This window comes from Bufo bufo, chromosome 4 (genome assembly GCF_905171765.1).
Source record: "Bufo bufo chromosome 4, aBufBuf1.1, whole genome shotgun sequence".
In the NCBI taxonomy this organism is placed as follows: domain Eukaryota; kingdom Metazoa; phylum Chordata; class Amphibia; order Anura; family Bufonidae; genus Bufo; species Bufo bufo.
The window spans coordinates 257,354,699-257,367,410 of NC_053392.1; the positions used below are offsets into that span (position 1 = coordinate 257,354,699).

The 12,712-nt window shown below is 43.4% G+C and overlaps 1 protein-coding gene across 6 annotated transcripts in view; it reads left to right on the forward strand.

Moving 5' to 3' along the window:
* The window catches only part of MYOM2 (myomesin 2), a 446,804-nt gene that overhangs the window by 196,480 nt on the left and 237,612 nt on the right, over window positions 1–12,712 (forward strand). For 5 of the 6 annotated variants that reach the window (XM_040428541.1, XM_040428544.1, XM_040428543.1 and 2 more), the window contains one exon: window positions 2,060–3,481. In XM_040428541.1, coding sequence (XP_040284475.1) covers window positions 2,060–2,440 — 381 coding nt within the window. In that variant the 3' untranslated portion in view covers window positions 2,441–3,481. Of the gene's footprint in view, window positions 1–2,059; window positions 3,482–12,712 lie in introns of those variants that run through there. The other variant, XM_040428545.1, reaches the window with a different exon arrangement.

The following is a 12,712-nucleotide window of genomic DNA, read 5'->3' on the forward strand; positions in this document are numbered from 1 at the left end:
CCCAGAACAGTGGTGCTGTTCCCCGATTTGATGGAGGGACAGGTTGAGCATGCTCCCTGCTGCTCTTGTCATTCTTTAGGGTATTACTGGAGATAGCCAAGTACTGTACCTGACAAAATACATGGTAGACTTGTTGCTCCTTCAGATTGGGGGGACCTCTATTCTCAGGATGAGTGGGGTTCCCAGCAGTCAGAACCCTCCACCAATCCACCCCTGTGGATAGGGGAATACCTTAAAACTTGGCACAACCCCATTAACCTCTCCTTACTTGACAAGTTCTTATGTATAATTGGTCACAATAAACACTTGTTGCCCATAACACACTTTTAACACCACTATCATTAAAGTGTAACTGCCGTTGTATAGCTGAAGCTGTGGAAACGCTCAGCTGAATGCTCTGCCCATTTGGTTGTGATCAGCCTTATTTGGCTCTCCTTGAACAATGGGGCAACTGTTGTATGGACGCATAGAAGGTCTATGTAGAGAGTTATTACCCTGCTAGCTGCATTTTCCTGTACACCACAAACATGGCACAGCACTCAGCTTAATGCATCTATCCATTTTTTAAGCGGTCGATGGCTTAGCTTTTCTATATAAACACTTACAGACTTCACCCACCAATGTAAGTCTTTAAGTGGCTAAATAAAGAAGCTAAGTAAATGGCCAACAACACTGCATACTTCAGTCCATGACACTGACCCCTATGAAGTAGTAACATTGTAAATGGATTGCTTAGTACCATATAGTATAACAAAGAACATTACTCCTTAAATGGGTTCTCCGGGAATTGTGAAAATGAAAATACTTAAATATTACTTTGTTATAATACCTTTCATTAGTTTTGTCTAGGGAGCAATCATTAGGAGAAATAAAATGGCCGCCATCCTATTAGTACACACAAAACCTGTCCTAATCACACAAGAGGACAAGTTACTTCACAACACTGAGCTAAAAAAAGAGCTGCCTCATCCTCCTCTCTGCTCTGCTTGTCAGGGATTATGATCCTGAATATAGATGATAAGATCTTCAGCTGGATATCTGCAAGAATGGAGTTCATGAGGAGACATGAAATACAGAGAGGATGAACCGGACAGACTGTGGTAATGGAGACTGCATACAAGAGCTGCTGCTCATTACCTCGACCTCACACTTCATGTCTCCTCATGAACTCCATTCCTACAGAGATTCAGCAGAAGATCATATTAAAATGTATTCCATAATCCCTTACAAGCAGAGCAGAATGGAGGATGAGGCAGCACTTTAGCTCAGTGTTGCGAAGTAACTAATCCTGCTGTGTGATTAGGAAGGCGGCCATTTTATTTCTCTTAATGATTGCTCCCCAGGCAAATATGCCATTATACCTAATGAAAGTTGTTTGGGAATATATTTATAATAAAGTAATGTATAAGTATTTTCATTTTCTTAATTCTCGGAGAACCCCTTTAAAGGGGTTTCCAGGCTCCTGATATTAATGACCTATCCTTAGGATAGCTCATCAATATTCAATCAGTGAGGGGCCAACAATCCACACCCTCATGATCAAGTGTTCCCTGCAGTCTCTGGCACTGGAACTAGCACTTTGGGGGAGATTTCTCAATTCGCTGCAAAGTAAAACTTTATAGCAACCAATCATATTGAATTTTTCATTTTCCAGAGGGGCTCTGAAATATAAAATTTGATTGCTTGCTAGGGGAACCTAAGCAAGTTTAGGAAATTCAAAGTACTGTATACTGGCCATGCCGAGTTACTGCAGCTCAGCTACCTTTCACTTCAGTGGGAGATGAGCTGCAGTAACCCAGCATAGTCACTACACTTTGAATGGAGCTGTGCTTCCTGTTCCATTTAAGAGTTAGTTCCAGCACCAGAGGCTGCAAAAAACAGCTGATCGGTGGGGGTGCTGGGTGTCAGCCCACCCCAACTGGATTTTAATGACCTATCCCGAGGATAGGTCATCAATCTCTGGAGCTGGTAAATTCCCTTTAATGCAATACAATTAAATGATGTGTGAATGTGAAAAAGATACCTAACTATGTCCTTCTATGTTGTGATTCTGTTTTAGACATTAAGTCTGACCTGCACAGTTTTTGGAAACCCGGATCCTGTAGTAACATGGCTAAAGAATGATAGGGATCTAGAGATAACTGATCATTTTTCTGCTACACTGGAACAAGGCAAGTTTTCAAATCTCACAATTAAGAATGTTTCTTCTGAGGACTCTGGAAAATATGGCATCAACGTTAAGAACAAGTATGGTGGTGAAACAGTCGATATCACTGTAAGTGTATACAAACATGGTGAAGAAATACCTGAAGTAAAACCTGGCCAGCTTCCTAAACATGCACATTCACCTGCGCCAGCACCTGCCCCTGCACCAGCACCTGCACCCGCACCTGAAAAAGCAAAACCTGCTCCCAAACCAGGGAGGTCAGGAAGAAAGTAAAGCTGTAGCAATGTAGCAATCTATAATTGACACATTTATGACAAAGTAGCGTAAAGTAAATGTGGATGTGTTAACCATGTAGAGATATACTACTACACTGAAGAATCTAGTGATGGTTTCATCTCCACTTCCTCTTTACCCTATTTTCCATAAATAAGCCCCAATATGGATTAAGAAGATATCAGCCTGATTGATAAGTGCTAGCCTTGCTTAGTATGTGTATCGTAACTTTTGGATTGTGTGACTTTAGAACAATGAAAGACCATATGAGTATGTGTTAGTACCGATATGTATGAAGTCATTACATATATGCTTCTTCCAATCCCTATATCCAACAATAGTTGACAAAATAAACCTCCACTTACTTTCTCAAATATATTATACTATCACAATATATAGCAGGTCTGATTATTAAGAAGAGTAATAGATAAATTTTCTTCAAACCCGTGTTAATGGTTTGTTAGACTCTTGATACATTTGGATGTTAAATTACACGGCCTCCATTTCTAATACCAAACTGCTATGGATTTGATTTATGAAGTCATAACACAATGACTTTTTAGCTTCGATAGTACTTTCTGTCGAATAAACATAGCTGGCAGGAAATAAATCCTGACCCTCTGGAGGTAGTTTAAAAAGTTTTGTACTTTAGTGATATCAACAATGCAGCTGAAGAAAAACAAGCATCAACCTAATTGCGAGGCTGTCTGTGCGAAATTTTATAATCTTCCTCAGCCACCCAATGTGTATGTGGATTTAATTCAAAGGCTTAATTTATTCTTATCTGGTCTTAGTTTAATATAAAGCAATGAAAAGCAGCACACAGCGTCCATGGATTTTAGGAGAACCAAGCATTGCCCATAGCTAAGATTACCAGATGTGCTATTGTCATATCAACAAGTGCAAATATCAGATTATGTGTATGGATGCATCATTGGAAATGACACGATTCCCCGTAATGCTGGTATCATTTGGCCATATTGGAATCACCTAATGTTTTTTTCCCCTGCTTTGTGCTAATAAACTTAAAAAATACACCAGTGCTTCTGTCTGCATTCAGTCACAGTGTCCTTTTTATTACACACGCATGCCAACAATGCACCAATCCACAAACTAATCAGCACTATTTCTATATTGTGTTTATTCCATTGTGTGCAGTAAGAAAAATTGCTTTCAAAAATGGTTGTGACTGTGTTAAAATGGACTTCCAGATGGACTTCCAGCCTTCCAGCTATAGAGACAAAATAAAAATAAAACTACAGGACTTGTAGTTTTGGATTTTTGTAAATATAGCTTTTTAACACAGATCCTGTAATGATTTGTGTTAAAAAGCTATATTTACAAAAATCCAGAGTCTAACCTGTGTTTTCCAAACAGTGTAATTGAAAATATCTACTGTCCCCCATAGTGCTCCTCAGCAGTAATAATGTCTTCCATAGTGGCCCCAAATGTCCCCCATAGTGGTCCTCAGCTATAATGCTTGTTTTTTAGCCGGAAAAAAAAATACTCACATCATCCACTTGCACACTCAAAATCAGTGGCTCCTCTCTTGATTCTGAAGGACCTGCTGAAAGACCTGTACTTAAATGTGATGACATTAGCAAGTGATCATGCTAGGAGCGTGTGGTGACGTCATCATGCTTGTGCATAGTTCCTTCGGCAGCTCCTTCAGAATCAAGAGGAACAACTGCCTCTGCGCGTGCAAGTGGATGAGGTGAGTATTTTTTAACCCCCTAAAAGGCCATATTGCACTAGTGTACCCCTTTTTCACACCCGTTAGACGGGTGCAATCCTGTCCAATGGATGTTAAAAACTGTCCCATCAATTTCAGTCGAGTCTGTCTGGCCATGAAAACGGCCTAAAATAGAACATGTTCTATTTTTTGAATGACTATTCACTAGCCGTTAAAAAAGCGCCCATGTGAATAGCCCGATTGGTCAATTTATCCCAAAAAAGCAGTGCGATAGCCATTTTTCCCTGTGGTGTGAATGTAGCTTTAGACACTGGGAAGGAATTCACACTGATTGACCGCAGGAGGAATGAGAATCTGTAGAACATCAGAGTCTTGCATGAAAGGGGTATTCTCATCTCAGCCATTCCTGTTTGAGATCGGAATAGCCATCGAATGTGGTGGACCAAGGAGGATGGGTTTATGGAAACAGATGAGCTGGCTATGCTACTTTATTTTTGGAACTCCCATAGTGTAAAAGTGAGAGCTACTGAGGCTAAGCTGTATTCATAGCTCCCATTCAATTGTATGGGAATTACAGAAACAGCATAACTGTTTCACAGCCAGCTCATCTGATTTTGTAACCATAGTCACCTCTGGTTATTATCCATGACTAGCTGAGATGAGAATATGCCTTTAACACACTGACAACAGGTATTGTGCAGTACACCCAGATGTGTAACTCAACGCTCCTGGGCCCAAATACAAAATATGTAATAGTATCCCCCACCTACCATTTGCCATATAAAAAAAATATGGTATCTCATGTGGCAGAAGGACATTTGGGCCCCCTGGATGTGATTGCAACTCTTGCAGCTCTATATCTATGTCTCTTAACGTGTATACCACAAGAACACGTAAATCTGATTGATTGCCTACTCTCTCATTACGATTATCCGGCATGAAATTTCAGTAGGGACATGACAAATTATTTCAGTGAGGTGAATAAAGCCATGTGTCAAAAAGGCCAGAAAACCAGCTAGATAAACTCCAACAGTTATGTACACGTTTTAAAGGCACAAACAGGTAGGACTGCCTATGTAGGAGAGTTTTATAATGTGAGAACTTGTAAATGGTTGAACTTGGTTTTGCTTTTAACCTTTTAATGCAAAGCACATATGTAATATGTATTGACTTTAAACAATTCCCCCGACTTAACTATAAAGTTTATTGTTCTAAAACACTCTTTCTAAATCAAGGGGCAGGATGTGGGGAATATTTGAAGGAGGAACTATAAGTAAGAGAAGTATTAAAGAACACATCCTGCTACTTTCATCTCTCCCCTCGACAGCTTTTCAGTGACCCCAGTGGTGTGAACTATTAATTTTTATTCATGCTATCACTCCCCCCCCCCCCCCCCCATTGTCGGGTTTTGTGATTTCTGACACATATAGTGGCACTTTTTTTCTACAAAGGGGTTGCGAAGATCAGGACCCCTGCTCCACTTACAAAATCCCTGACTTGAATGATTTCCAATTGCAATGTCAAGTAAGTTTCACTATGCACGCAGCATACACATGATTGTTAGATTGTTATGCTATCCTTATGCTATCCTTACCTACACCAAGCATCTGCTATTGGGCCTGTGGGGAAAGAGGCTTGCAGTGGATGAAAGGCCCCACCCCTAATTACATTCCATACATGCTCCAGTCTGGCTCCATGTACTTGACGTCACAGGTCCTGTACTATCTAGGAAAGGAACTAGTGTTGAGCCAATCGAGCTTTCGATCCTAGATCTGTAGTCGACTCACTCCAAACTTCTTTTTAATGTTGTACAGAGACGAGTCTCTATAAGCATTAAAATGTATTGGCTTCGGTGAGGCGAAGTGAGTTATTCCCGAAGTCTTGTGAGACCATGGTGAATAACTTCGGCCATCGATTTTTAAACTTTAAAACCATTTTAAAACATGGATCCAAAGTTGGTTTCAGTTCAATGTTTTAAAATGGTTTTAAAGTTTAAAATTCTAATCCTGAAGTTATTCACTGAAGTCCCGTGAGACTTCGGGAATAACGAATTTGACTCGCCGGAGCCCATACATTTGAATGCTGTAGGGAAACAAATCTCCTTAAAGCATTCAAATGAAGTTTTGAACGAAGCAACTTCGGATGTATGATCAGAAGTTCACTTCGCTCATCACTAAAAGGAACCTTACAGAGAATTGTGTAGTTCCCAGGTTAGGAAGTTTAGCTGCCAGGACCTCTGACAACATCATCATCACAGGTCCTGATTCATCTAGTAAAGGAACTGCACAGAGAAGAGTGTAGTTCCCAGGTTAGAAAGGTACATCTGCCAGGACCTGTGATGACTTCAACACAAGTCCTTCAACCCCAACAACATAAAGAAGAAATGCAAAATGTACTCTCCATTGAGTCTAGAATGGAGTGGTAAAAGGAGGTCCTCCCCTTTTCTCTTCATTTGCACCCCATTCCCTTCTTTTTACTCAGAAGTAGTACCTCATGCCTCATTGATTCTCTAACCTTAAAAATGACACATTATACATTTTAACTAGTGATAAATGACGTTTACAAAAATGTAATTTTGCTGCTTTGCCTAATTTCAAAAAGAAATTAGCTTTGTGATTAATTCATTAAGCACATTTCTTTATAAGTAATGGGTGTAATGACGGGGAACAGCGATTTCACCGCCCCCATCATTGAACCCCCCAGATGACACATTCATTGCTGATCATGGCATCTGAGAATAATAGTGAGGGCTTTTAGGTGTTAAACCGTTGAGAGCGAAGAGACTGCCGTGGCCATCTTGATTGAAGATCCTGCATGAAATCTTGCGTGGTACGTGATGATGGAGGTGAGTAAAAAAAAAAATTCTACCACCATTTCATGGAAAATGTATTTGTTACCATGAAACACAGGGAAATTTGGCTTTGCTACGAATCAAATTTGTCCCTGAAATTTGGATCGAAGTCCACTTCAGATACTTTGATTTGCTTAACCCTAATTATAACTGAGTACCTCATATCTCACTCATATATAGTACTGCAGAAAACTACAACCCCCAATACCTCATGTACCATAATGTATAACTTACCACATACTGTATATCTATACCCACTGCATCTATTATATGAGGTATAACAGATGCATTGTGTACAGCTATATAATATATACAGCATTGTACTGATATGTAAGGTATAAGGTATAATAGATGCAGTCTATTATACCTTATACCTTACATATCAGTACAATGCTGTATATATTATATAGCTGTACGCAATGCATCTGTTATACCTCATATAATAGATGCAGTGGGTAGAGATATATAGTAGATACAAAGTATAATAGATGCAGTATGTACAAATATATAGTGTTTACAGCAGAGTACTGATATGTGAGGTACAAGGTATAAAAGATGCAGTGGGTACAGGTATGTAATATATAAATCAGTGTACGGAGATGTGAAGTATGAGGTATAATAGATGTAGTGTGTACAGATATGCGAGGTACAAGATGTGATTTATACCTCTTACTATGTGACCATCGACAATATGTTACCTGTGACATCACAACTCCTTTTAGCCACTGCTTTCTACCTTCTACCACAAGGCTCTCTCCCTACAAATCCAGCTGAACTGCTTCTGTTCTGCAAGTCCAAAACAGAGGTGAGACATTTAAATGCTGCTGCCAGTGGAAGAGGGGTTGTTGGGGATAATAATGCTGGGTATTTTGTACTTCATGGTGGTATTTATTTGGCACTGTTGAGGAGATATTTTGTGCTGGAATGGTGTTATATATGGTGAAGTTGGGGAGGTAATTTGGCAATGCATGCTGGTATCAGATGCTGCTAAGAAGGTATTTTGAGCTTTATCATGGAATGTGTTGCTGTTAGGGAGGGTAACGTATGTCCCTGACTATGTGCTTGGGCATTTTTGTGTTCCACTTTTATTTTCTTTCTTGTATTAATGATTTACATAGAGACATGACCAAGTAAAGCAAAATTCACCTCCACAGTGTTTGAGCACCATTAATTTTATGCAATATCATATGTGGGCTGGTGGAGTTTGTGTGACAGGGCTGTTTTGTAATCCCAGTACAGTCCTGATGGCACACTATATAACATGCAGCACGAAGCATAGTTCATGGACCAATGGAAGGAGATAAGAATTAGAGGGGCTATGGATAGGGCATGGAGGCCCAATTTAGATTCTTGCTGTTGGGCCCAATGATTTCTATGTATGCCCCTAGTGTTAACCCGCTGATGTTGACAATTGCTAGGTTTGTAACACCAGTATGTACTATGAGAACAGTGCACGCCTGTGGAGGCAGTTTGATGCTCTGGCAATATTCTACTGGGAAACCTTAGGTCCTGTCATTCATGTTAATGCTATTTTCACATGTACCACCTACCTAAACCTTTTTTTTTTTCAGAACAAATATACCCCATAATGAACCCTGGTTCACTATACAAATTGTCTTGAAATGAGTTGAGAAACATGAGAAAGAGTTCACAGTGTTGACTTTTCATCCATATTCTCCAGATCTCAATCTGATTAACCATCTGTGAAATGTGCTCCAATCCATGGAGGATCCATCTCCCAACAAAGATCAATTTAATGAATCTACTGTGAACATCTTGGTGCCGGATAGCACAGGACACCTTCAGAGGTTATGGAGTTCATACCTCAGTGGGATAAAGCTGTTTTGGCAATGTGAGGGGAACATACACACTAACTATTATGAGGGGGGCAGTAGACTATAATAAAATATCACTTTTAATTCAACAGGAGATAAAAAAGCCCCTACAGACAAACAAACATATAAGACAAACTCTCAGCCTAAGGACATGGCCAATACCATGTAAGGCTGGGATGTCAACGTTGGTGCTAGTGGTGGGCTAGGCAAGAGTAAAAAATGTGAGGGATAAAGTAGGGTATTAACATAATGAATGTACTGACCCTAGTGAAGCCCTACTTGTCCTAGTCCGCCCTATTGATATATCCAAAGGACGGGGTCCAAAAAACCCTGCAAGGGGTGGCCCAGACAGGAACACTGATCCTACACTGGAAGCCCTAATCAGGCCCTAATCAGTGCCAAAAAGACCAAGTATCCGATGGATAATATCAAATTATAGCCACACATTGATTAGGACTGAAAAATAATGAACATAGGCCCAGTCAAGTGAGAGATGAAAAAATACTCAAGTGTCCCGACGCGTTTCCTCAACATAAGCCCCAAGATTCTTCAGGGGACACGGGGCGTAATGATGGTTACCCCAACTGGCGTATGGCACAGCGGCTGGGGAATAGCTGTATAACTGCTACAGTCAGTGTGTGGCTGAGCCTGAAACATAACAACAAAAGACAAAAACCACATAAGTATATTAAACCAATCAAACACCGCCAAACATCCAAAATAGGACGGTGGGGGAATGGTGACTTACTGTTTTGGTGGCTGCGGTCAGCATATGGCTGTAGACCCACATGCAAAGAGGACCCACAGTAATGGTGTCCGCCAAGATAGATGGACCGGCAGCATATGGGGCTGAACTGCCCCATTATAAAGGCCGAGGGACCAGGTGAGACGTATCATCAGCAATTTCTATAGGCTGAAAGACGCCTGTTGATGACGTCAGAAGAAGCACCTCTACCTAGTGGTCACGTGATCCAAGCAACAGAGATCACGCGGCCGCGCATGCGCAGATAGATCCGGCCCTATATATTACACTGGGGCCTAGATGGAACGCATGTCACAGCGGCATCATACTCCCAGTCACGTGATCGGAGCTAGGCCGGCCGCGCTTGCGCATTAATGCGCTTGCAGACAGGTAATGTACCAACACCCCTGTCAGGGCTATATCTGTTTAGTCCGTCTAACTATAGCGCATATGATGCCATGCATATAATCTCCTCAGAATCGCAAGGCATCATATGGGGGCGCCCCCTACTGGTCGCACTGATGGAGATATGACCACAGGGGGAAAACAGACCCGGAGTAGATTTAAATAAATGTAGGAGGAGGAAACAAGGAGGAGAAACCTTCTCACTGGTCCTGGAAGACCACAACCCCCAATTAACCTTCTCCAAGCACACTGAGAGATATAACAGTATGTGTAAAATATCCCTCTATGTAAACCAAAATTAAAGGGAAGTATTATTTAACAGGGAGAAAAGCCACAGGACCGGCAAAGAGCAGATGGAGCTCACAGAAAGCAACCAAAATTCAATTGCTCGTTGAGGCCACAAGGGGTAACTGTATTCAGAGTAAATGTCCACCAACACTCCCTTTGGAAAATGTGTCTGTTCCAGTCGCCACCTCGCACCGGTTTCTTAATATGTTCGATGGCCATAAAGCTGATGGAAGAGACACATCCATTATGGGAGGACTGTATATGGCACGCTACAGGAGTATCCCTGCTGTTTCGGATATCACTGATGTGTTCACCCATACGCTTGCGCAGTTCCCTGAAGGTCTTACCAATGTAGCGCAGTCCACAAACACAAGTTATGAGGTAAATCACACCAGTGGTGAGACAATTTATGAAATCCCGCACGCGGTAGACAGTGTCATTGGGCTCACCCGTAAAGATTTTGCCCTGTGACAGGTAGCTGCAAAAGCTGCAATGACCGCACCTATAGCAGCCCGTCACAGGTACGTCCAACCACGTGCGGGGTTTCGCAAGAGGGGTAAAGTGGCTGTGTACCAACCTATCCTTTAGATTGAGTGCACACGTACTGTTCCACCATGTTAGTGAAATGTTGCCTCCTGCTAACACGTTCCGTATCAGGTGGTGGTGCAGTTAGCTGTGGCGTGTTGACAAAACTTTTCCACATCTCTGCCATGCTAACCCTGCCCTCAGAGGAGCTGGCCGTGACACAGCTGCGTTGGTGACCTCTTGCTCCTCCTCTGCCTTGGGCTTCCACTTGTTCCCCTGTGGCATTTGGGAATGCTCTCAGTAGCGTGTCTACCAACGTGCGCTTGTACTCGCGCATCTTCCTATCACGCTCCAGTGCAGGAAGTAAGGTGGGCACATTATCTTTGTACCGGGGATCCAGCAGGGTGACAACCCAGTAGTCCGCACACGTTAAAATGTGGGAAACTCTGCTGTCATTGCGCAGGCACTGCAGCATGTAGTCACTCATGTGTGCCAGGCTGCCCAGAGGTAAGGACAAGCTGTCCTCTGTGGGAGGAGTATCGTCATCGTCCTGCGTTTCCCCCCAGCCACGCACTAGTGATGGGCCCGAGCTGCGTTGGGTGCCACCCCGCTGTGAACATGCTTCATCCTCATCCTCCTCCACCTCCTCCTCCTCATCCTCGTCCTCCAGTAGTGGGCCCTGGCTGGCCACATTTGTACCTGGCCTCTGCTGTTGCAAAAAACCTCCCTCTGAGTCACTTCTAAGAGACTGGCCTGAAAGTGCTAAAAGTGACCCCTCTTCCTCCTCCTCCTGGGCCACCTCCTCTTCCATCATCGCCCTAAGTGTTTTCTCAAGGAGACATAGAAGTGGTATTGTAACGCTGGGCACACAGGTCTCGCATGGAGGCCCAGTCATTGGTGGTCAAGTGATGCTGTTCCGCAGTGCAGCTGAAACTCCACTATGGCCTGCTGCTGCTCGCACAGTCTGTCCAGCATGTGCAAGGTGGAGTTCCACCTGGTGGGCACGTCGCATATGAGGCGGTGAGCGGGAAGGCCGAAGTTACGCTGTAGCGCAGACAGGCGAGCAGCAGCAGGATGTGAACGCCGGAAGCGCGCACAGACGGACCGCACTTTATGAAGCAGCACTGACATGTCGGGGTAGTTGTGAATAAACTTCTGCACCACTAAATTCAGCACATGCGCCAGGCAAGGGATGTGCGTCAAACCGGCTAGTCCCAGAGCTGCGACGAGATTTCGCCCATTATCGCACACCACCAGGCCGGGCTTGAGGCTCACCGGCAGCAACCACTCGTCGGTCTGTTGTTCAATACCCCGCCACAACTCCTGCGTGGTGTGGGGCCTGTCCCCCAAACATATGAGTTTCAGAATGGCCTGCTGACGTTTACCCCGGGCTGTGCTGAAGTTGGTGGTGAAGGTGTGTGGCTGACTGGATGAGCAGGTGGAAGAAGAGGAGGAGGAAGCCGAGTAGGAGGAGGAGGCTACAGGAGGCAAAGAATGTTGCCCTGTGATCCTTGGCAGCGGAAGGACATGCGCCAAACAGCTCTCCGCCTGGGGCCCAGCCGCCACTACATTTACCCAGTGTGCAGTTAGGGAGATATAGGGTCCCTGGCCGTGCTTACTGGTCCACGTATCTGTGGTTAGGTGGACCTTGCCACAGATGGCGTTGCGCAGTGCACACTTGATTTTATCGGATACTTGGTTGTGCAGGGAAGGCACGGCTCTCTTGGAGAAGTAGTGGCGGCTGGGAACAACATACTGTGTGACAGCAAGCGACATGAGCTGTTTGAAGCTGTCTGTGTCCACCAGCCTGAATGACAGCATTTCATAGGCCAGTAGTTTAGAAATGCTGGCATTCAGTGCCAGGGATCGAGGGTGGCTAGGTGGGAATTTACGCTTTCTCTCAAATGTTTGTGAGATGGAGGGCTGAACGCTG